Source organism: Schistocerca cancellata, chromosome 5 (genome assembly GCF_023864275.1).
Source record: "Schistocerca cancellata isolate TAMUIC-IGC-003103 chromosome 5, iqSchCanc2.1, whole genome shotgun sequence".
In the NCBI taxonomy this organism is placed as follows: domain Eukaryota; kingdom Metazoa; phylum Arthropoda; class Insecta; order Orthoptera; family Acrididae; genus Schistocerca; species Schistocerca cancellata.
This window is the reverse complement of record NC_064630.1, coordinates 359,530,626-359,557,211: the sequence shown is the minus strand read 5'-3', so window position 1 is coordinate 359,557,211 and position 26,586 is coordinate 359,530,626. Positions and strand designations below refer to the sequence as shown.

Below are 26,586 nucleotides of genomic sequence, written 5' to 3'. Positions count from 1 at the left end.
CCAGTTATATATTTTTCTAGTTAGTTCATATCTGCAGGCTGTGAAACATGCATTTCATAGGCTGCATAACTTCCCCCGTTATATACACATGTTCTTTGTTGCAGTGAGAAGAGGAGATGTTCTATCAGCTTGGAGTGGAATAAGGCCACTGGTATCGGACCCAAACAAGGAAGACACACAGTCATTGGCCAGAAATCACATAATTCATGTCAGTGACAATAAGCTTGTGACAATTGCTGGAGGCAAATGGACAACTTACAGAGCAATGGCTGAACACACAATTGATGCAGCTATTAAAGGTACATTGCTGAAGAAAAAGGGAATAGTTGATGTTTACTGTATTTTACTACCACGTTACTAAAATATACCTTCCTTCTTTTCCTCACCCTTCCATCAATCGCTGCCTCCTTCCACCCGTCGCTGCCTCCTTCCACCCGTCACTCCCGCCACTGCCGCCTCCTGTCAATCCCTCCCTGTGGTCTTGTACCCCACCAAGTCTGCTCTGCTTGATATTGTTATACTGTATAAGTAATTGTGTTTTCTGCTTTCTCTTTATTTGCAGTACTAAGATATTCACCTTCTGAAGTTCAGTAGGCACTGACTTGCCATCCTATCAAAGTAATTGAAGTTATATAAAGATAATGGAAATTTCTGGCTGGAAAATTATGTAAAATAAGGGAAAGGCAACAACTTACCTGCAGAGGACTGGTGTGTGGCACACAGAAGTGCGTAATAAAAGCAGCTAACACTAGCTTTCGATCTGTTGGCCTTTTTCCAGTGAGAGTACACACACACACACACACACACACACACACACACACAGACACAGATATATAGAGGGAAACATTCCACGTGGGAAAAATATATCTAAAAACAAAGATGATGTGACTTACCAAACAAAAGCGCTGGCAAGGCGATAGACACACAAACATACAAAAAATTCAAGCTTTCGCAACCAATGGTTGCTTTGTCAGGAAAGAGGGAAGGAGAGCGAAAGACGAAAGGATGTGGGTTTTAAGGGAGAGGGTAAGGAGTCATTCCAATCCCGGGAACGGAAAGACTTACCTTAGGGGGAAAAAAGGACAGGTATACACTCGCGCGCGCACACACATATCCATCCGCACATACACAGACACAAGCAGACATTTGTAAAGGCAAAGAGTTTGGGCAGAGGTGTCAGTCGAGGCGGAAGTACAGAGGCAAAGATGTTGTTGAAAGACAGGTGAGGTATGAGCAGTGGCAAATTGAAATTAGAAATTAGTGGAGATTGAGGCCTGGCGGATAATGAGAAGGCCTTCCAGGAATTTCTGACTTCCAGCCTTGCCTCTCAATCCTTCTTAAAAAACCTCAATCCTACTCCCAACATCACCACTGCTGAAGCCCAAGCTATGCGTGATCTGAAGGCTGACCAATCCATCGTCATTCTTCCGGCGGACAAGGGTTCCACGACTGTGGTACTTGATCGTCGGGAGTATGTGGCTGAGGGACTGCGTCAGCTTTCAGACAACACCACTTACAAAGTTTGCCATGGTAATCCCATTCCTGATGTCCAGGCGGAGCTTCAAGGAATCCTCAGAACCTTAGGCCCCCTACAAAACCTTTCACCTGACTCCATCAACCTCCTGACCCCACCAACACCCCGCACCCCTACCTTCTACCTTCTTCCCAAAATTCACAAACCCAATCATCCCGGCCGTCCCATTGTAGCTGGTTACCAAGCCCCCACAGAACGCATCTCTGCCTACGTAGATCAACACCTTCAACCCATTACATGCAGTCTCCCATCCTTCATCAAAGACACCAACCACTTTCTCGAACGCCTGGAATCCCTACCCAGTCTGTTACCCCCGGAAACCATCCTTGTAACCATTGATGCCACTTCCTTATACACAAATATTCCGCATGTCCAGGGCCTCGCTGCGATGGAGCACTTCCTTTCACGCCGATCACCTGCCGCCCTACCTAAAATCTCTTTCCTCATTACCTTAGCCAGCTTCATCCTGACCCACAACTTCTTCACTTTTGAAGGCCAGACATACCAACAATTAAAGGGAACAGCCATGGGTACCAGGATGGCCCCCTCGTACGCCAACCTATTCATGGGTCGCTTAGAGGAAGCCTTCTTGGTTACCCAGGCCTGCCAACCCAAAGTTTGGTACAGATTTATTGATGACATTTTCATGATCTGGTCTCACAGTGAAGAAGAACTCCAGAATTTCCTCTCCAACCTCAACTCCTTTGGTTCCATTGGATTCACCTGGTCCTACTCTAAATCCCATGCCACTTTCCTTGACGTTGACCTCCACCTGTCCAATGGCCAGCTTCACACGTCCGTCCACATCAAACCCACCAACAAGCAACAGTACCTCCATTATGACAGCTGCCACCCATTCCACATCAAACGGTCCCTTCCCTACAGCCTAGGTCTTCGTGGCAAACGAATCTGCTCCAGTCCGGAATCCTTGAACCATTACACCAACAACCTGAAAACAGCTTTTGCATCCCGTAACTACCCTCCCGACCTTGTACAGAAGCAAATAACCAGAGCCACTTCCTCATCTCCTCAAACCCGGAACCCTCCACAGAAGAACCCCAAAAGTGCCCCACTTGTGACAGGATACTTTCCGGGACTGGATCAGATTCTGAATGTGGCTCTCCAGCAGGGATACGACTTCCTCAAATCCTGCCCTGAAATGAGATCCATCCTTCATGAAATCCTCCCCACTCCACCAAGAGTGTCTTTCCGCCGTCCACCCAACCTTCGTAACCTCTTAGTTCATCCCTATGAAATCCCCAAACCACCTTCCCTACCCTCTGGCTCCTACCCCTGTAACCGTCCCCGGTGTAAAACCTGTCCCATGCACCCTCCCACCACCACCTATTCCAGTCCTGTAACCCGGAAGGTGTACACGATCAAAGGCAGAGCCACGTGTGAAAGCACCCACGTGATTTACCAACTGACCTGCCTACACTGTGAAGCGTTCTATGTGGGAATGACCAGCAACAAACTGTCCATTCGCATGAATGGACACAGGCAGACAGTGTTTGTTGGTAATGAGGATCACCCTGTGGCTAAACATGCCTTGGTGCACGGCCAGCACATCTTGGCACAGTGTTACACCGTCCGGGTTATCTGGATACTTCCCACTAACACCAACCTGTCAGAACTCCGGAGATGGGAACTTGCCCTTCAGCATATCCTCTCTTCTCGCTATCCGCCAGGCCTCAATCTCCGCTAATTCCTAATTTCAATCTGCCGCCGCTCATACCTCACCTGTCTTTCAACATCATCTTTGCCTCTATACTTCCGTCCCGACTGACATCTCTGCTCAAACTCTTTGCCTTTACAAATGTCTGCTTGTGTCTTGTATGGATAGATGGATATGTGTGTGTGTGCGCGCGAGTGTATACCTGTCCTTTTTTCCCCCTAAGGTAAGTCTTTCCGCTCCCGGGATTGGAATGACTCCTTACCCTCTCCCTTAAAACCCATATCCTTTTGTCTTTCCTTCTCCTTCCCTCTTTCCTGACGAGGCAACCGTTGGTTGCGAAAGCTAGATTTTGTGTGTATGTTTGTGTTTGTTTGTGTGTCTATCGACCTGCCAGCGCTTCTGTTTGGTAAGTCTCATCATCTTTCTTTTTAAATATATTTTTAAATATATTTTTCCCACGTGGAATGTTTCCCTCTATTATATATATATATATATATATATATAATAGAGGGAAACGTTCCACGTGGGAAAAATATATTTAAAAAGAAAGATGATGAGACTTACCGAACAAAAGCGCTGGCAGGTCGATAGACACACAGACAAACACAAACATACACACAAAATCTAGCTTTCGCAACCAATGGTTGCCTCGTCAGGAAAGAGGGAAGGAGAGGGAAAGACACAAGGATTTGGGTTTTAAGGGAGAGGGTAAGGAGTCATTCCAATCCCGGGAGCGGAAAGACTTACCTTAGGGGGAAAAAAGGAGGGAAAAAAGGACAGGTATACACTCGCACACACACACATATCCATCCTCATATACACAGACACAAGCAGACATTTGTAAAGGCAAAGAGTTTGGGCAGAGATGTCAGTCGGGGCGGATGTACAAAGGCAAAGATGATGTTGAAAGACAGGTGAGGTACGAGCGGCGGCAAATTGAAATTAGAAATTAGCGGAGATTGAGGCCTGGCGGATAGCGAGAAGAGAGGATATGCTGAAGGGCAAGTTCCCATCTCCGGAGTTCTGACAGGTTGGTGTTAGTGGGAAGTATCCAGATAACCCGGACGGTGTAACACTGTGCCAAGATGTGCTGGCCGTGCACCAAGGCATGTTTAGCCACAGGGTGATCCTCATTACCAACAAACACTGTCTGCCTGTGTCCATTCATGCGAATGGACAGTTTGTTGCTGGTCATTCCCACATAGAACGCTTCACAGTGTAGGCAGGTCAGTTGGTAAATCACGTGGGTGCTTTCACACGTGGCTCTGCCTTTGATCGTGTACACCTTCCGGGTTACAGGACTGGAGTAGGTGGTGGTGGGAGGGTGCATGGGACAGGTTTTACACCGGGGGCGGTTACCGGGGTAGGAGCCAGAGGGTAGGGAAGGTGGTCTGGGGATTTCATAGGGATGAACTAAAAGGTTGCGAAGGTTAGGTGGACGGCGGAAAGACACTCTTGGTGGAGTGGGGAGGATTTCATGAAGGATGGATCTCATTTCAGGGCAGGATTTGAGGAAGTCGTATCCCTGCTGGAGAGCCACATTCAGAATCTGATCCAGTCCCGGAAAGTATCCTGTCACAAGTGGGGCACTTTTGGGGTTCTTCTGTGGAAGGTTCCGGGTTTGAGGAGATGAGGAAGTGGCTCTGGTTATTTGCTTGTGTACCAGGTCGGGAGGGTAGTTACGGGATGCAAAAGCTGTTTTCAGGTTGTTGGTGTAGTGGTTCAAGGATTCCGGACTGGAGCAGATTCGTTTGCCACGAAGACCTAGGCTGTAGGGAAGGGACCGTTTGATGTGGAACGGGTGGCAGCTGTCATAATGGAGGTACTGTTGCTTGTTGGTGGGTTTGATGTGGACGGACGTGTGAAGCTGGCCATTGGACAGGTGGAGGTCAACGTCAAGGAAAGTGGCATGGGATTTGGAGTGGGACCAGGTGAATCTGATGGAACCAAAGGAGTTGAGGTTGGTGAGGAAATTCTGGAGTTCTTCTTCACTGTGAGTCCAGATCATGAAAATGTCATCAATAAATCTGTACCAAACTTCGGGTTGGCAGGCCTGGGTAACCAAGAAGGCTTCCTCTAAGCGACCCATGAATAGGTTGGCATACGAGGGGGCCATCCTGGTACCCATGGCTGTTCCCTTTAATTGTTGGTATGTCTGGCCTTCAAAAGTGAAGAAGTTGTGGGTCAGGATGAAGCTGGCTAAGGTAATGAGGAAAGAGGTTTTAGGTAGGGCGGCAGGTGATCGGCGTGAAAGGAAGTGCTCCATCGCAGCGAGGCCCTGGACGTGCGGAATATTTGTGTATAAGGAAGTGGCATCAATGGTTACAAGGATGGTTTCCGGGGGTAACAGACTGGGTAGGGATTCCAGGCGTTCGAGAAAGTGGTTGGTGTCTTTGATGAAGGATGGGAGACTGCAGGTAATGGGTTGAAGGTGTTGATCTACGTAGGCAGAGATGCGTTCGGTGGGGGCTTGGTAACCAGCTACAATGGGACGGCCGGGATGATTGGGTTTGTGAATTTTGGGAAGAAGGTAGAAGGTAGGGGTGCGGGGTGTTGGTGGGGTCAGGAGGTTGATGGAGTCGGGTGAAAGGTTTTGTAGGGGGCCTAAGGTTCTGAGGATTCCTTGAAGCTCCGCCTGGACATCAGGAATGGGATTGCCTTGGCAAACTTTGTAAGTAGTGTTGTCTGAAAGCTGACGCAGTCCCTCAGTCACATACTCCCGACGATCAAGTACCACAGTTGTGGAACCCTTGTCAGCCGGAAGAATGACGATGGATCGGTCAGCCTTCAGATCACGGATAGCCTGGGCTTCAGCAGTGGTGATGTTGGGAGTAGGATTAAGGTTTTTTAAGAAGGATTGAGAGGCAAGGCTGGAAGTCAGAAATTCCTGGAAGGTTAGGAGAGGGTGATTTTGAGGAAGAGGAGGTGGGTCCCGCTGTGACGGAGGACGGAACTGTTCCAGGCATGGTTCAATTTGGATAGTGTCTTGGGGAGTTGGATCATTAGGAGTAGGATTAGGATCATTTTTCTTCGTGGCAAAGTGATATTTCCAGCAGAGAGTACGGGTGTAGGACAGTAAATCTTTGACGAGGGCTGTTTGGTTAAATCTGGGAGTGGGGCTGAAGGTGAGGCCTTTGGATAGGACAGAGGTTTCGGATTGGGAGAGAGGTTTGGAGGAAAGGTTAACTACTGAATTGGGGTGTTGTGGTTCCAGATTGCGTTGATTGGAATTTTGAGGTTTTGGAGGGAGTGGAGCTGGAAGTGGGAGATTGAGTAGATGGGAGAGACTGGGTTTGTGTGCAATGAGAGGAGGTTGAGGTTTGCTGGAAAGGTTGTGAAGGGTGAGTGAGTTGCCTTTCCGGAGGTGGGAAACCAGGAGATTGGATAGTTTTTTAAGGTGGAGGGTGGCATGCTTTTCTAATTTGCGGTTGGCCTGTAGGAGGATGCTCTGAACAACCGGTGTGGATGTGGGAGAGGAAAGATTGAGGACTTTTATTAGGGACAGGAGTTGATGGGTGTGTTGATTGGCTGAGTGGATGTGCAGGTGAAGGATTAGGTGGGTGAGGGCAATGGATTGTTCAGTTTGGAACTGGTATAGGGACTGATGGAAGGAAGGGTTGCAGCCAGAGATGGGAACTTTAAGTGTGAGGCCTTTGGGGGTGATGCCAAATGTCAGACAAGCCTGAGAAAATAAAATATGGGAGTGTAATCTGGCTAGGGCGAAGGCATGTTTGCGGAGGGAATGTAAATAAAACTTAATGGGGTCGTTGTGGAGGTGTTGTGAGGGTGACATGGTCCTAGAAGGTGGAAAGTGGAACACGAGGCTGAAATGAAAATGAAAATAAATATAAAAATCTGGTGTGAAAAAAGGCGAAAAAGGGTTGGTTAGAGCTGGGCTGTTGATCCTGTGGTGAACTTGTGTAGGTAGAAAATGATGTGCATGAAGGTTAGGTGGTTGTGTTGCCGCCAAAACACGTTAAAGGGTGAAGAAATACGGGAGAATTTCGAAAAAACTACGTGAGGATGTATTAAAAGGGTGGTTTGGTAGTGACAGATTATGGAAATGAAGCTAACAATTGTCTGATGAAGAAATAATGACGTTAAAACCTGTGGGAAGCGGCTAGAAATGATCGATGATGTGAGAAAAACGGAAATGGAAATAAAGCAAAAGATATTAAAACTAGCCGAAAAGGTTGTTAAATAGCTGAAAGGAACTGTTTGTGAAATGGAAACGGTGGATTTTATAGCAGCGGTGGTGTTGAAAGCGGAAAAAAAAAAAATTTTTTGTTTGGAAGTGGGTTACGTATTATTACGTATTATTGAGTATATATCGGCGGGATAAAATTGAATACTGGATTACGGTAAAAAAGGAGAAGGTGAAAAGAAAGTAAAACTGCTGGCAAAAACAGAAGGAGGAAATAAGATGACAGAAAAGACTACGAAATGTAACAGTGACAATAACAATAACAAACGTGATTGTTGGGTTCAAATTAATGATATGAATATAATAGAGGGAAACGTTCCACGTGGGAAAAATATATTTAAAAAGAAAGATGATGAGACTTACCGAACAAAAGCGCTGGCAGGTCGATAGACACACAGACAAACACAAACATACACACAAAATCTAGCTTTCGCAACCAATGGTTGCCTCGTCAGGAAAGAGGGAAGGAGAGGGAAAGACACAAGGATTTGGGTTTTAAGGGAGAGGGTAAGGAGTCATTCCAATCCCGGGAGCGGAAAGACTTACCTTAGGGGGAAAAAAGGAGGGAAAAAAGGACAGGTATACACTCGCACACACACACATATCCATCCTCATATACACAGACACAAGCAGACATTTGTAAAGGCAAAGAGTTTGGGCAGAGATGTCAGTCGGGGCGGATGTACAAAGGCAAAGATGATGTTGAAAGACAGGTGAGGTACGAGCGGCGGCAAATTGAAATTAGAAATTAGCGGAGATTGAGGCCTGGCGGATAGCGAGAAGAGAGGATATGCTGAAGGGCAAGTTCCCATCTCCGGAGTTCTGACAGGTTGGTGTTAGTGGGAAGTATCCAGATAACCCGGACGGTGTAACACTGTGCCAAGATGTGCTGGCCGTGCACCAAGGCATGTTTAGCCACAGGGTGATCCTCATTACCAACAAACACTGTCTGCCTGTGTCCATTCATGCGAATGGACAGTTTGTTGCTGGTCATTCCCACATAGAACGCTTCACAGTGTAGGCAGGTCAGTTGGTAAATCACGTGGGTGCTTTCACACGTGGCTCTGCCTTTGATCGTGTACACCTTCCGGGTTACAGGACTGGAGTAGGTGGTGGTGGGAGGGTGCATGGGACAGGTTTTACACCGGGGGCGGTTACAGGGGTAGGAGCCAGAGGGTAGGGAAGGTGGTCTGGGGATTTCATAGGGATGAACTAAAAGGTTGCGAAGGTTAGGTGGACGGCGGAAAGACACTCTTGGTGGAGTGGGGAGGATTTCATGAAGGATGGATCTCATTTCAGGGCAGGATTTGAGGAAGTCGTATCCCTGCTGGAGAGCCACATTCAGAATCTGATCCAGTCCCGGAAAGTATCCTGTCACAAGTGGGGCACTTTTGGGGTTCTTCTGTGGAAGGTTCCGGGTTTGAGGAGATGAGGAAGTGGCTCTGGTTATTTGCTTGTGTACCAGGTCGGGAGGGTAGTTACGGGATGCAAAAGCTGTTTTCAGGTTGTTGGTGTAGTGGTTCAAGGATTCCGGACTGGAGCAGATTCGTTTGCCACGAAGACCTAGGCTGTAGGGAAGGGACCGTTTGATGTGGAACGGGTGGCAGCTGTCATAATGGAGGTACTGTTGCTTGTTGGTGGGTTTGATGTGGACGGACGTGTGAAGCTGGCCATTGGACAGGTGGAGGTCAACGTCAAGGAAAGTGGCATGGGATTTGGAGTGGGACCAGGTGAATCTGATGGAACCAAAGGAGTTGAGGTTGGTGAGGAAATTCTGGAGTTCTTCTTCACTGTGAGTCCAGATCATGAAAATGTCATCAATAAATCTGTACCAAACTTCGGGTTGGCAGGCCTGGGTAACCAAGAAGGCTTCCTCTAAGCGACCCATGAATAGGTTGGCATACGAGGGGGCCATCCTGGTACCCATGGCTGTTCCCTTTAATTGTTGGTATGTCTGGCCTTCAAAAGTGTGTGTATGTTTGTGTTTGTCTGTGTGTCTATCGACCTGCCAGCGCTTTTGTTCGGTAAGTCTCATCATCTTTCTTTTTAAATATATATATATATATATATATATATATATATATATATACTTAAAAACAAAGATGATGTGACTTACCAAATGAAAGTGCTGGCAGGTCGACAGACACACAAACGAACACAAACATACACACAAAATTCAAGCTTTCGCAACAAACTGTTGCCTCATCAGGAAAGAGGGAAGGAGAGGGAAAGACGAAAGGATGTGGGTTTTAAGGGAGAGGGTAAGGAGTCATTCCAGTCCCGGGAGCGGAAAGACTTACCTTAGGGGGAAAAAAGGACGGGTGTATATTGTGTGTGTGTGTGTGTAAGATTTTCCATTCTGGTATTAAAGTTACAGGTAAAAAGAGTTTATTTCAGAGATGATACTTTCAGTTTACATGAAAGTTCTTGGAATAAATATGGGCTGCAAATATTTTATAGTTTCATAACATAGTTTGAAACTAGTCTAATAAGCTTGTAAATCTTATGCTGTAACATTGTGGTTAGCTTTCTTGATGAATATGTGAAAATCTTGTTTTGTCCTAGAGTTTCATTGTAATGTCAGCTGTCATACAGAAAACTGTTTCTGTTCTGCATTCTATATAAATTTTACCTTACAGTTTTAAATTCAGTAAAATAATCTGTAATGACACACAAATCTAATCGTACTTTCATACAGCATGCAACCTGAAGCCAGTTCACGAGAAGTCTCAAACTGATGGACTGCTCATTGAGGGAGCTCATGGATGGACACCTACCATGTACATTAGACTTGTGCAGGACTTTGGTCTTGAATGTGAAGTTGCTCAACATCTTGCTAATTCGTATGGTGACCGAGCCTTCGCAGTTGCAAAGTTGGCATCCCTCACAGGGAAACGGTGGCCTATTATTGGGAAGAAGGTACACCCGGAGTTTCCTTACATTGATGCAGAGGTAATGAGACACTATTCGTTTGCTTTGTCATTATAAGTTATAGTTTCTTAAGTTTTATTCTTTTTTGAAGATAATATTGTTTCACTGTCCACATTCCTTGGTAATGCACTGAAATATACCAAAATGCAAACACTTGAAATTAAAGTCCCCCTCTGATCCAGAGAGATACATTCTAGTTGAGGAAAACTGATTCCAAAAGAAATCCTTCAGCTAATCAATGGTTGAACCCTGGCCTTGGAATTTGTGTTAAAAGCTTATCCAGTTAGCTAGCAAACCAATGAGCTAGTGTGAATCATTATCACTGAACAGCAGGAAACAACTTGATAAATAATGAATTTGAAACTAAACTCACAAACAGCAGTTACTGTCATAGGCAACCATGTTACTCACTCAAATAATTGCAGCGTACATGTGTCAATATTGTTAAATTTTTAGCAGCAGTAATCAACACTGTATTCTTGATCAGTGTTGATGTCAGTTGTATCACCCACCTGAATTCAGCTTGTATGTTCATTACTACAATGGCGTGTTTCTAATGATCATTGCCAAGTCAATGTCCGAATACTTCTATAATTTTTTCTAACTAAATCTTCAAGCTTTGCATTGATGTGTTTTCTAGGACACTATGTCCTAGGTTTTATTACTTGAGTAGGATCACAACCTGCAGTAGTTCTTCTTGTTCACCTGTCCCATCAGGTTGTAGTTTTGAGATTACTAGGTCATTTTCATTATTGTTAAGTAATAATAGTGAAAATTGTCATCTTTTTATCAGTCTGTAGTGCAACATAAAACATAAAAATATTGTTGCGTTTATTACTCAACCCACAATCCAGACATTTACTGGAACTTTTCCCTTCATTTTGGGGTACTATAGTTTACATACTGAGTGACCAAGTAAAATATGTGTTTTTTATCCTGGTATTTATCAGCCAGTGACAGTTTATCATTAAAGAATCTAACTGTACTAATTATTTCATAAAACTGACATATTATATTGGACTGTTTGTAAAAAAACCATTGTTTTCTTAAAAGAACTCCTCTCCCATCCTCTGTCAAAAGGATAAATACCTCTTTGAGACAGAATAATATGGAAATTAAAGAAATATGTCAGACAGTTCCATTTGTGAGAAACAAAAATAAAACAATGTGCCACACATTAAACTTTGCAGCGAGGATGAACTACGATTCTGAACTTTAGACCAGTCTATATCACTTGGGACAAAACATTTGATATCATCCAGAAGCAAAAAAAAAAAAAAGAAAAAATTTTGGAAATCCTATAGTGGAAGTGCTGAGTCATAGATGGGCACAAGACAAATACTACTAAACAAGTAAGCTTTCAGCCAAAACAGCGTTCTTCTGAATTAGACTTAACACACACTCACACTCGCACAAATGCAACTTGTGTATTTTTGTGTTGCCATGAGTGTGAGAGCTGCATTTGTGTGTGTGTGTGTGTGTGTGTGTGTGTGTGTGTGTGTGTGTGTGTTTGTGTGTGCGTGTGCGTGTGTGCGCGCGCGGCTTTTTTGACTGAAAGCTTACTTGTTTAACAATCATTTTGTTGTACCTTTTTGCAACTCAACATTTTCTTTATATGGTGAGTAACAATCTATCCTTTTCGTAATACTGTAATTATTCCATCCTGTATTTTCCATTGTTTGGTGAAAATACTATTTGATTTGTTTGTATTGGGAACATATTTAACAGTTAAGAGAATTCCTGTGTGTTTTGCCATTGTCAGCATGAAGACATCAAGATATTTTCTGTAATATCATTGCAGTATAAGGCAGTAGTCAAACTTTAAATTATTGAGATTACATTAAGAGTTTGAACTGCATATCAAAACTAGGACCCAACCTAGATAACTGACGTTTTTTTGACAGGGTTTGTATATTAGATAATGCCTCCTTATAAGAGTAGTTTTATGTGCTTGTGCTGGACAATAAAACATTTTAAAAATAATTTTATCAGTCACAGACATTTGTCACAAATGAATAATTATTCTAGAAGTAAAAAAATCCACTCTTGATCAGAATATAGTGTGTTGCATTTGCGGAGCTTTGAAGCAGTGTAGAACACTTAGTGACTAGTTGATCCTTGTGTTGGTTCATGAAGTGTGCTAAGATGACTCAATTGGAGAAGCCCGGTTTCCCAAAGTTGTGTTATCAGTCATACCCCTGATTACAGTTTTAATGCATTACTAATTTTCATTAGAGCATATCTGCTAAAGAGCAAATCATTTTGTTTTAGTAAATGTACCATTAATATCAATTAAATGAGTAGTTGTTGTAGTGTCAACGTAGAGATACACTCTCATTGCCACTTCATCTCACAAAACAGAAGAAATTCCCCTTACACTAAGTTTGAACTGTACGTAAATAATCCAGTACCTGTCATTTGAAACTCTATAGAGGGTTTCTTGTCCCCATTTTAATTGAAGAACAAACATTATTAGCCACAGGAGATATAAAACACACATTTCCTGTTGGTGAAAAAAGGGTCATTTCAGTGTTTACAATTTGTTTGGGAAGTGAGAATACAGTAATTGTGTTAAATGTTATTTTACTATGGCAGTCATGAACAATAGCTTGCATAATGACTCATCATAGTTTTGCCCAGAATATCTGTTCTCCTTATTACATCTCCAGAGAAAAACTAAGGTAGCATCCATTGACTGTACTTTGTCATGCTTCATATAGAGAATCCATCCTGCTCATATCTCACACAGAAGTTCCTCAGGCACTCTGGTCTACAGTCAACCTTGAAATTGCAGAGATGTCACCAATTGGCATGAAAACTGTGAATCAATTTCGTTTACACCACTTGTCCCACAAGGGCATTTCGTGTTAGACTTCCTTCACTGACCATGTGTGTCACTAACATTGATATATTCCGATGCCAAATTCTTGCAACATTGTCACATTTTACTGTTGCCTATACACATTACAGATCTGTTAATTACAGTTAAGAAATGAAATCTTACAGGTAGTTTGTGTCTACATCTATATGATTACAGTACAGTTGACGCTTAAGTGCATGGCAGAGGATTCTTCATATCACCTTCAGACTATATCTCAACTGATCCAGTCTCTAACAGCATGTGTGAAAGATGAACAATTAAATCTTTCTGTATGAGCTCTGATAACTCTTATTTCATTATGCTGATCATTTCTCCCTATGTAGGTCAATGACAATAAAATATTTTCACATTCAGAGAAGAAGGTTGGTGATTGAAATTTCATGAAAATATCTTGCTGCAACAAAAGCCACCTTTGTTTTAATGGTGCCATCCTGGCTCACTTATCATATCTCACCCCTATTTTGTGATAATACAAAATAAGCCACCCTTCTTTGGAAGTTTTTAATGCCCTCCATCAATCCTATCTAAGGATCCCAATCAGCAGAGCAATACTGTAGCAGAAGGTGGATAAACATAGTGTAGGCAGCCTCATCAGTAGACCTATTGCATGTTCTTTACGTTGCTTTTCCCACAATATTATCTATGTGATCAGTCCAGTTTGATTGTTCGTAATTGTGATTCCTAGGCATTTAGGTGAAATGACAGCTTTTAAATTTGCATGATTTATCATCTAACTGAAATTTAATGGATTTCTTTTCATACTCATTTGCATGGCCTCACAGACTGATTTACCACTTTCTGCGTGATACACATATTTTGTCTGAATCATTTTGCAGTTGGCTTTGGTCTTCTGGTAACTTTACTGTGTTATAAATATCAGCATCGTCTGCAAACTAGGCAAGAGAGATGTTCAGATTGTCTCCTAAATTGTTTGTATAGATTAGGAACAGCAGGGGGGAGGGGGGGCAGGGGAACTGGGAAGGGGCCTCAGTAAAAGGAATCAGTTATTAATTCATTCCGGATGTCAAGTGTAACCTACCCATGCTAACTCACAGGAACTGTTTCCTTTAGTTTTGCTACACAATAAACAACTTCTAAAAGCAACAAACGCACTCCCACCAACTGTATTCAGCCTATCCTATCTGAACACTAATAGATTCTTTGTCAAAATATTGGCTCAACTAACCTCTGGCCTTAGACAGGTTTAATTACCTATAATGATTTGAGCTTCAGTCCATTCTATTAGCGCTTGGAGCACTGGTTCTTTGCCAACGCAGCTACAATAACTTACAACTACAATGCAGATTGTTGCTGTCTCTGCCCTCTTCCTGTGTTCATCCTTCACCCTTTTACACTGAAGCCTTTCTCTAATTTTCCACAACGTGCTGACCGAAAAAAAAAAAAAAAAAAAAAACAGCCCAGTATGACCACACAGCACCCACTACCCGTGTAGCCATTCCTGACCCGACCTGTTAAGTAGTAAGTTGAGAAATCTGCAACCTAAATGGTTGCAGAACGGCGAGTGTCTCCAATTCAGATCCTTCACTCAGCTGTGTACCAAAGATCTGCAGTTGGTGTTGACGATACTATAACTCTGCCTTAATCCCGCCGGCAAACCTGCAATTTATCACTGTAGCTATCTGCCCAAAACCACATGGAATCTCTTCGGACCTAGCATTACTTCTCATACTGGGATTTGTGAACTTGAAAAGTGTTCATTTTTATTTTTTTCAAGTTTACTGACCTAAACAATTTCTTTTCACAGCCCCACACAGAATTTGATGGTGTAGCACGGTTCCATAGTATGTTTTTTTTTTTTTTTTTTTAAATAAAAAAAAAAGAAGCTTTGACTAAGCGTACGGACAGGGCACACTGAAATGACTACAAAGATCACATGAAGCTCATGATGCCAGCATGTTCAGAAGCTGACTTCCCCTACCATCAACCCCACTTTGTGTGTGCATGTGTGTATCAGTCAACACACGATCGAACAGTGCTACGCCATCAGCTCAGAAAATTGGTTATGGAGCCATTGGCCATGTTCCAGAAAGTGTTTGGAAGTGAAAGCATATCAAGAGCTTCAAATTTTAAGAGTGTGTGAAAGGTGAACCCTGTGCAGGACATCCATCCGTAAGCAGAAATAAATACAGATCAATGTGTACATGCTGTGTTGAACTTGGACTGGCAGCTGAGTGCTCAGATGATAACAGACCACATAGCAATTGACAAAATTATTGAAAGACATATCTTTTTTTCAAAAACATTTTCCTTGCTGTGCTCAGCTGCATTTTGTATCCTCTCTAGGTCAGCCATCACATTATTTTACTGTACAAACAGCACGACGCATCTACTACTTTCAGTGTCTCATTTCCCAATAAAATTCTCTCAGCAGCACTGAATTTAATTCAGTTACATTAATTTATCTTTGTTTTACTTTTGTTGATTCATCTTTTAACTGCTTTTCAAGGCACTAGTTGTTCCATTCAACTGATCATTGCAGTCTTTGACAGGATTAAAATGTCACCAGCAAACCTCAAACTTTCCGCCTTTCCAAATTTCTCCTTGGTTTCCTATAGTGACTATTAATGTACAAATTGAACAACGTCAAGATGGCTATAACCCTGTCACATTTCCTTCTCAACTACTGCTTCCCTTTCACATCTTTTGATTCTTGTAATCACAGTCTGGTTGTAGATAAAGCTTTGCTCACTGTATTTTATTGCTGCTACTTTCAAAATTTCAAAGAGTGTATTCCAGTCAACTTTGTCAAAAGCCTCCGGTACATCTAAAACATGTAACTGTAAATAAAGGTTTGCCTTTCTTCAGCCTATCTTCAAAGATAAGTGGTAGGGTCTATATTGCCTTGCACATTCTTAAATGTGTCAATAACCGAAAGTATTAACTTGCTTTTTCTTGTGTTTGTGGCTTTGACATTTTATACACGTGTTAATGAACACCAATGTGGAAAAAAAAAAACAACAAATCATGAACTAGTATGAATTGACATTCAAAGTACAGTTGATGCACTGCTTGTTCAGTATTACAACTGTAGATCCTAGTCACTCTCACCACTTCCACATTCCGCTAGAACTTTATGTGGGAAACATTTGACTTGTTTCCCAGTTTTTAAACTGGAGTCCTAAATTTTGCTTCCATACATATATTATATTGTCTGAAATTCTCTATCAGTATCCATAGCATTCAGAAATGTATCTTTCCAACAATGGAACATTTGACAACGAATAACAATAATATGAAAAGGCTAGGTTGCTACTCACCACGAGGCATTGAGTGGCTGACAGACATATTGAAAAATACTGCCTCCTCTATGTGGTGAGTAAAAATATACCTTTGTTATATTTGTAAGCTTGGTTTATGTGAACAAAAAATATTTTTTTATTTATTAGACGTTCAGCATGATTGCCACGCAATTGGCTTCATCAAAATACATTTTACATGTTCATAAAACTATAGTTGTTACTAAACTAATTTTTACATTATACATTGTGCATACATCTTTTTAGTAGTTAGTAATTTTTACATTTTACACACATCATCATTAACATAAACACATAAATACATAAACTTCTTTCTAATCAGAAGATTTCAGTAATAATCATTATATGGTATAGTTTACATTCAAGAATTAATTATGCAGTTTTACACATTAAGTTAATGATAGTTAAACTATTTTGTTTTTTATTTCATTAAAGAATTAATTATACAGTTTTACATACTTAGTTAATGATAGTTACATTATTTCATTGTTTCTACATTCCTTCCAAATTACTTGCAAGATATTCTTAAATTTTTAATGCTTTATTTTTAAACCCTGTCTAATACCTCCTTAAATTTAAAGGGGGTGAGGGTTTTGACTGATTGTGGCAGTTTCTTACATAACTTTAGACTTAGGTGTTTGTGACTGTTGTATGTCAGTGACAGCCTAGAATACGGTATATCAAGCATGCAGTTGTTTCTAGTGCTATGCAAATGTAAATTGTTGTATATTTTCTTTTAAGTATATTAAGCAGTTATACACATAGAGGCGTGGGAGGGTCATTATGTTTAATTGGCTGAAGTGCTTCTTACAGGTTTCTCTTGGACCCTTGTGGACATCAAATTGCTTGTGACTGTTGAATTCCCCCCTAACAGAAATATTGTACCTGTGACTGAAAGAATGCATAGCAGCAAAGCATCAATAAACTTTCACTTACAGAATATCTTAGTTTATACAGCAGGAATATCACGCGTGCAAGTTTGCCTGTCAGATGGCTTATATGGTCATCCCATGAGAGCCTTTGGCCTATTTTTAGTCCCAATAGTTTGACACTGTGATTCTCTTCTTTTCATACCTTCAGACTAAAGTAAATTTCCTTCAGTTTTGTGTTGTTTATACGTAACTGGTTAGCAATACACCACACCCTACATATTTCAAAAAGTTTATAATTTTTGTTTACCATCTCTTGCATGCTGTCACCTGTGGAGATCATGATCATATGATTAGCATATAAGACATTTTTGCAGGCTATATAGTTAGAGAAGCTATTTACATAGACAATAAAGTGGAAGGGTCCAAGAACGGGGCCCTGTAGAATTCCTAACTGTTGCCTGTTATTTAGGTATGATTTAATCAAATTAAGTGGTTTGTCTGCAATACCATAATATTCTAATTTTTTAACAATTATCTCATGTGATACTGAATTAAATGTTTTGTTTAAGTCTATGAGTGTTGCACAGGTGATCACTTTCCTTTCAAAATCGTTGTGGATTTCGGTAATCAGGCTTTCAGTAGCTTTTAAATGGGCTATACCTGTTCACATCACTGTGTTTATGTAAAACTCCTGGAAGATTTTTATTTTATTACAAAAAAAAATTGATTATTTTGCGTGTGTGAGTTAGTTTTGTTATTCTGCCTGCTGATGTGTGTTTATGTGGAAGCTTAGTTTTCATAATATTACTTCAGTGTCAGTGGTGCTTAGTTCACATAATTATCAATGACTGGACTGCTTTCAGAGTCTTGTGTCATTTGCTGTCTGTTGACTCTGAGGTACTAGCTTTGATTCTGCAACCCATCTTATTATACCATGGAAACATGTACATCAGAGTTATCTCAGATGTGAGAGATCAAAAGAGAAATGTCTTGAGTATATTATCAATAAAATTGACCCGTGGTCTTTTCAAAGCTACACCAAATCAAAACGCTTGCCTGAGCTTAGAAATTGCAGGAGATCTACTTATTTATTACTAGATAGTATCAGCTTGTTATAGAAATTCACCTATTGCTTTGTTATCCATTAAGTTATGATATATATTAAACAATGAAGTACACAATATTGATGATCTACATAAGCATTTATTTTATAATGCATTGTGAACCTCCTTTGGCTGGCCAACATCAGAAAACTTAATACTGAACAGTCCACACAAAAAAGTACCCACTGACAATACATGTTACTGTACAAGATACCTGGATGACGCTCCACTTATAAAATACTAGTTTTTCACACAATACTTAATAATTTCCGTTTACGGAATGCATTTTTGAAATGAAACATATTGTACATATATTGAATGAGCAACACACATTTAATCATCTGGACATACTTGCCTCCACAAAGCCTTTAGTAATAAATGTTCATTAAATCTGTGTTTAATATTGAGAGATAAACAACAGATGAACACTACTTAGATTACAAAAGAACATAGTCGGGCACATCACATTACTATTCAGAGTTAAAGTTCACTAAGCTTTGTAGAAACATTCAGTAACCCAAACACATAGCAGCTCAGGTATTTGGTGTTGTTAACTATTTTGTAACTTTATTAGTTTAGATGTTACTTATTTTAACTGTCAAAAAATTCACAGGTCGAAACACAATCTTGTTTAGAGTTAAAAGTTTATCAAATTCACTCTCAAAACTTTTGTAGATGCAGGACTCCTGCACAAAATTTTACAAGTCCACGAAACTGTTGCCCAAACAATTTCTGTTACTTAAGCTGTGACCAACACACCACTTACCAACCCATACGCCCATACCCAGTGATCTCTCCAAGTGAACTTCCCTACACAATGAGGCACCATCCCAAAATAGATGGGATCTGTCATTGCGAAAATCTCTAATTTACATTTAACTTATTCTTACTACATGTATTACATTAGAATTTCACCAGCTTTTCTGTTGTACTGTTAGATTTTTGATTGGCTTTCTTGTTATTTAAGTTTTCGTCTGTTAGTTAATTTACCCATATTTGCCTTTACTGATTGTTAAACTAAATGAAATTCATAGGCTTATAGATATATATGGCTGTTTACTGTCTCATAGAGCTGCTATGTTTATTGATTTGTAGCTTATTTTGCATTAAAATAAGTTTTTTAATTCTTGGAATTAACATTCCAGGTCATAAGTCAATATGTACTGCATTAATATACATTCTGGAACTATATTTCAACAATTCTGTTCAAACACTATCTGTTGGTACTTGGTTTTTTCAAATCACATAAGACATTTGGAAGATATTAAGTTCCTGTCAAGAGGTTCTTTCAAATCCTACATCTTCACTATCTCTCTCTCTCTCTCTCTCTCTCTCTCTCTCTCTCTCTCCATCTCCCCCCCCCCCCCCCCCCCCCCCAACCACCACTGAGTGGGCATTTACGTGCACTTTGTGCCATTGCCTATTTTGTAACTTTATTAGTTTGGATATTGTATCCACGAAATTATTTTGCGACCTCTGATTCCACGCCACGGTGGCACCTCAGCTCTTAAGTGCCCAGCAATAGCCAATTGCACGGGTCAGACCCACTCAAAGTGACCTTCTGTTCCCAGATTACTTTGTGATGCTCTTCCTGCCAATTGCAGAGGCTGAAGTGTCACCTGATAGGTTAGCTGACAGCTTTAGTCACTACTTCCTCACAAGTTATGCTAAGCAATGCCAGGACTTGTCAGTACAGTGTCACCTGTCAAACCAGTGCACATTTTCCCCCATTTGTCTGTAATGTCACACATCTTTTGGCCACACACAAAACATAGCCCATTGTGTTTTTAACAAGCTTGCATCTGACATGCTACAACAAACTCTCAACACTGACTCTCACTTCATACAACAGCACTAATATGCCCTCAGGACTTGGGAATCAGGAAGAGGGAGCCTTCTACTGGTCAAACAAAGGCAGTGAAATGGAAGTCCAAAAGATGATTTGAACTGAAGGTGGTGCAGAAAAGTTAATAAAAGCTAGCATATTACAATTGTGGCAAAATTAATGGGACACTTTAGGCACATGCAGGGGAACCTACAAATTTCTCTCTTTTATCAGGAAGAGATTACAAATGAGATTTCTTAACCCATCAAGTGGATTGATACATTATCTGACCGTGCATGGCCTGTGTACTACATATCTATACAAAATCAAAAGACAGATGAAAGATAGCTGCACCTGCGGCAGAGTGAGCACATCAGAACACACATTATGGGATGCACGCTCTACAAAGATGCGTCGGGTAGTGGTTGTCATGTGTTAAAGATGTTACACCCCAAAGCAGCCCTAAGGAGCAAGTCAACCTTGTATGTATTGAACGATACTGCAGCTGCAGTATTGAGGAAGACCAAGAAAGACATCACGAGGCATTCAACCATATGTCAGCATGCTACCATCCTGGCTAGGCAACATAATCTGCAGATTGATTGAAGACAACTGTGGTCAGCAACCACTGAATGAAATAGTCTCTCAAGAATCTATATTCCATTTGTACAAGTTATCATGGAAGTGTGAACTTTAATAATACATAGCAGTGATTGGTGGAATTGCTTGTTATAATGGAAATGCTGCTAACATGCTGCCTGATGCCCAAGGAATCGAAGGTAGTGTGAGGGTAGATCCAGTAGTGGAAACAACCATCTGCAGATTAAATACACCAAAATAAATGAACAAACACAGAACAGATTCTGTAGTGCTTATAGTAGTATTAGTAGCTGGGTAACTGGTTGTTTTTTATTGTAGTTTTGTAATAGTAGAAGTAGCTGTAGTATTTTTAAAAAAATTAGGCCTGTTGAAATAAATAGTAAAATATAAACTTATTATTGTGCTGGAAATGTGATTTGTATGGCTTGTTTTAGCTTTTCAGAAAAAAGACTGTAATTATGAATAATAAATAAATAAGTACAACAGCATTACCAGGAGTGGGGGAAGCAGTAACCCATTACAGGGTGGTGAACCTTATAGCTGCTAACCTGATATGCTTCACTCTACATTTTACGGATTCCAGAGACCTGAAGCATGATAGAAATTCTTTTATGGTTTTGTTTTTATGTTCATAGATCCGATATGCAGTAAGAGAATATGCTTGCTGTGCTGTTGATGTGATTGCAAGACGGCTGCGGTTAGCTTTCCTCAATGTCCAGGCTGCTCAGGAAGCTCTTCCTGGTATTGTTGACATTTTGGCAGAAGAATTAAAGTGGGATGAAAAAAAGAAAAAGGTCAGTTTTTGGAAATTTTGGAGATAATCCATTTTTTTATGCCTTTAATGCAAGAAAATTCACACTTTCACTTTTTGTCCTGAAGGAGGAAATAGCACTTGCCTCAGAATTCCTTGCAAATGAGATGGGCCAGATGGTCAACAGAGCTTCAAGAGACAAATTACCTATCAATCTTAGTAAAGAAGAAATTCAAACATACATAAAGAGATTCCAGATAATTGATAAAGATCGTAAGGGATATGTATCGATCAATGACATCAGACGAGGACTGAAGGTAAGAAATTACTTTTTATGAAGTCGTTAAAGAAAAGAAGTTGTATTTGATTTGTGATAGTTTTATTGTTTATATATTTTGCAGAATTGGAAAACTTTTATTGTTGTTGTTAAGATCGTCATTCATGTTGGAATACACTTTCACTACCACACAGACTACCATCAGTACGCCAGTACAAATTTTTGATTAAATAGAAAAGTCTCTCACAGGTCTGTTGCTGTGAGCGTTCTCCTTCCTTTTCTCACTTCCAGGTGGAAAAATTATAATAAATTTCCACTTCTGTGTGTCTCTCTCTCTCTATTGTGCGCAGTAACACACTATTTTGCCCACCTATTTAAAAAATATGATTTTTGTACTTTTATTGGTAAGCTGTCTCATTTTTTGCTAGTACATCACATTTTATCCTGATTTTTAACTGTGATTCATCAAACTGAATAAGGGGTGATGTGAAGCATTTAACCCCTTCTTTTGTACGTAGTCCACAAGGCACAATGGTCTCACCCCTGTTTTCAGTTTCAGTAGTAAATCTTCACTTACTCACTAAAAAACTTTACATTCAATAATGCATTTTTTAATATGTGAAAGAAATGACAAGAGATGAATAAACTTGTCTGATATGAAGCTAACACAATAGCAATTGCGTATTGAACTTCTTTCCATACAGTACTGTGTTGTCGTACAGAACATTAATCAGTTCCATTGGAACAATGATTTTCAGATGTCATAGCTTCAAATTAGATTATTCTTTCCACGTCACTTAGTTAACTCTTCATCAGCCTTTACATCCTGAAATTTTTCTTGTATTATGCATTTCGTAAGGATCACCTCAGTGCAGTACCTCCTCCAGTTCTGTGGCTGATTTATGAAAGATAAAGCCCCATTTGTGATTATATGAGATTGGTTTTGGTGAATTATCTAGCTTCAACTTACACTAACTGTTAGCCAAACTTTGCAATTATATTTTTGTCGCTAGTTTATTGGCCTATTTTGATCTCCTTTCTGTGTTTGTAGATGCATTGTGGGGGATTACTCTTATGCTTTTAGTCTTCTCATCAGACATGTTTATTTATCTCTTGTAATTTCTTTGACATGTTAAAAAAAAATGCACTATTGAGTGTAGCACCCTCCTCCCCCTTTCGGTCACTCTTTATAGACTTTGTTTGACAGCCAAACTGTTCAAACAGTATCTTTGTACATAACACCATATCACATTGTTTAGTATAATTCTAAAAGTTCAACTGAAGCATTGCAAACATAAATACATGCCAGTGCCATATTGTAGTGGTCTAGCACTTCATGTTTTGATTTCTCTGCTGCACAGCTTGTTAATTCTGTGTTTTCAGATGTTCAGATTTCATTAGTTCCTAGTATTTAGTTCGTTATTTCCCTATAATGTATCTCACTTGAGTCATGATCCCGGACAGCTTTTATAATGAATTCCAGAACATTCTGATTTCTTCTAACTTGTTCATCTTTAGTTGCACAAAGGAACCCTTGATGTCAATAGCTGTCATTTGAAACACTTCGCCTTATGCCTATTTCTACTGTTTATGTTATCTTCATTTCATCTTAGTGTTTTTTGGGGGGAGGGTGGTGGTAATTGATTTTCTTATTAGTGTAACTTGAGTGCATTCATGTAACTGATTCTAAAATATTTCTGAAGTATGTGTGACACTTACAAAAGGGATATTGAACATACACAGAGAAGGGTGGCACAAATGGGCACAGGCTTCTTTGTATATTTACATCTGTACTCTGCCAACCACTGTGAAGTATATGGAAGAGTGTATATCCCAATGTATCAGCTATAAGGGTTTCTTCCTGTTCGTCATGTATGGTGCATGGGAAGAATAGCTGTTTAATTGCCTCTATGCATGCTATTATAATTAATTTAATCCTGTCCTCGTGATCCCTGTATGAGCTCTACATAAGATGTTGTAGTAAATTGCTAGAGCCAGTTCTTGAAATTTCATAAGTAGCCTTTCTTGGGATAGTTTCCACCTATCTTCAAGAGTCTACTACTTCAGTTTCTTCAACATCTCTGTGCACTCCCCTATGGGTCAAAAAAACCTGTGACCACTCTTGCTGCCCATTCCTGTACAGTTCAGTATCCTTTGTTAGTCGTATTTGGTACAGTTCCCACACTTCAGCAATATGCTAGAATGGGTCACATGACTGATTTATAAGCAATCTTGTTTGTAGACCAATTGTATTCTCCCAGTATTCTAACAATAAACTAAAGTCTACCACCTGCTATACCAATGTCAGAGCCTATTTGATCATTCCATTTTTTATTCCTGTTAAGTATTAACATTAAGGTATTTGTATGAGTTGGCCAATTCCAACTGTGAGACGGAGGGCAGGGGAGGGGGATGGGGCAGAACAGTGGAAAGGGAGAGAAGTAAAAAGATTGGGTGCGTTCGTGGAAAGGGGGCTGTGTAGTGCTGGAATGGGGCTAGAGAAGGGGCTGGGTGGATGAGGACAATGACTAACAAAGGTTGAGGCCAGGACGGTTACGGGGATGTAGGATATATTGCAGGGAGAGTTCCCACCCGTGAAATTCAGAAAAGCTGGTGTTGGTGGGAAGGATCCATATGGCACAGGCTGTGAAGCAGTCATTGAAATGAAGGATGTCATGTTGTGCAGTGTGCTCAGCAACATGGTGGACCACTTACTTCTTGGCCACAGTTTGTCAGTGGCCATTCATGTGTACAGACAGCTTGTTGGTTGCCATTTCCACATAGAATGCAGCACAGTGGTTGCAGCTTAGCTTGTAGATCACATGACTGGTTTTGCAGGTAGCGCTGCCTTTGGTGGGATAAGTGATGTTTGTGACCAGATTGGAGTAGGTGGTGCTGGGACGATGTATGGGACAGGTCTTGCATCTAGGTCTACTACAGGGATATGAGCCTGCTACCAACCCCTTACCTCATGGCTCATACCCCTGTAATAGACTTAGATGCAATATCCTTCTCCACTGCCCCCCCCCCCCCCCCACACACACACACTCCTGAACCCCTGCCCTCCATCTACCTCCTGACTGCACCTAGCTGCCCTCCCTTTCTCCACCTCGTCCCTTCATGCTCCCCATCAGCACTCCACCGTCCTCCACCCCTACCCTGCTATTCCTCCCCCTCTCTGCCCCAGCCTCGCATGCGCGTGCGCCTCGTCTGTTTTCGACAAAGGCCTCATTGGCCAAAATTTTATTTGGGACAGTCTTTTTGGTGTGCCTACCTGCGACTCAGCATCTCCGCTATATGGTGGGTAGCAACTTTGCTTTTCACAATATTGTTAATATAAACATGAGCAGCCAGGGTCCCGACACACTGCCCTCAGGTATATCCAAAGTTACTTCTATGTCTGATGATGACTCTACATCCAAGATAACTCCCTGTGTATCCTCTCGTAGGGATTTTTGTGTGCACGCACAGGCATTTGAGCAATCATTTTTCCTGCCCTGCAAACATGAATTAAGCAGGAAGAAGCCCTAGTAATTGGCACGGTGGGAAGTACCTTCTGCCACTCATTTCAGTGGTTTGCAGAGTATACGAGGGATATCCAGGAAGTAACAGATGCTTTGGTCTGTCACTGTGGTGGACAGGGTTACATTCATCATCTTGGTGCCATAACTTTCCCACACTCACAAGAAGAGGTCCCCAGTGGTGGGATATGCTTTATGAAACCAAATATATGATGATGTAGGTTAAGATCCCAGGTATCACACCCTGCAGCCTTTCACCCTGGTGGGCCCTCATTTGTGAGTAATTGATGAAAAAAATCCGAGAATTTTGTGTCATCTTCAGTAGTGTTGATTAAGCTGTATTGTGTAGTCTGTGGTGTGATGGATAGGATATTAGCTTCACAAGAAGGAGATTATGGGTTCAAATCTCATCAGTTGCAGTAGACTTCTTTTTTTATTTTTTAAATGTAATTTTATTTCCATTCCTTTGTCATATCATTTTAATATCAACTTCATTTGATCCCATTTTTCTTCCTATCATTCTTTTTCCACTTAAAATCTTTGTTCAGGTATTAATTAATAAATTTTATGTATTTCGATTTTATGTCCTTTGTTTATCATCCTGGTTTTTTTGCTTGGATTTCATTTTGCTTATGTAATCCCTTCTTTTATTTCAGTCTTCATCTTCTTTATTTTGTACATAGTGCAATAGGAATTTAGGTTATGTTTTAAATGTTTGTATGATGATTATCATGCAAAAAAACAGTGCATCTGGTAACGAAACATACATTTTTTCACACAATTGCACAGGCAATATAAATAGATTATTTCATCTTTTGTTTTTAACTCTTAGATCAGAATTTTCAAATAATTGAATATTATAACAACAGAAACAACAAAATCCATACATTTACTGATTATTATAATAGATAAATATAATTAAATTCTCATTCACAAAAATTCTAATTGGAAAAATGATATAAAGAAAAAATTAAACAAATGAAAAAAATCATATGGTGATTAAAATGATGTGTCAAAGAAATAGAAGTAAAAACTTACATTTAAACCAATCTTTGCTACATTACCGTATATTTGATTTTAAAAAGTTGGTCCCATCGCTGGGGACCTCTCCCTGTCATTAGGTGTCCAGAGGTG

At 40.6% G+C, this 26,586-nt stretch overlaps 1 protein-coding gene across 2 annotated transcripts in view; it reads left to right on the top strand.

Moving 5' to 3' along the window:
- Positions 1-26,586, top strand: part of LOC126188037 (glycerol-3-phosphate dehydrogenase, mitochondrial) — a 63,346-nt gene that overhangs the window by 10,123 nt on the left and 26,637 nt on the right. For both annotated transcript variants that reach the window (XM_049929465.1, XM_049929464.1), the window contains exons 8-11: positions 105-299; positions 10,112-10,365; positions 21,539-21,697; positions 21,783-21,971. In XM_049929465.1, coding sequence (XP_049785422.1) covers positions 105-299; positions 10,112-10,365; positions 21,539-21,697; positions 21,783-21,971 — 797 coding nt within the window. The remainder of the gene's footprint in view (positions 1-104; positions 300-10,111; positions 10,366-21,538; positions 21,698-21,782; positions 21,972-26,586) is intronic.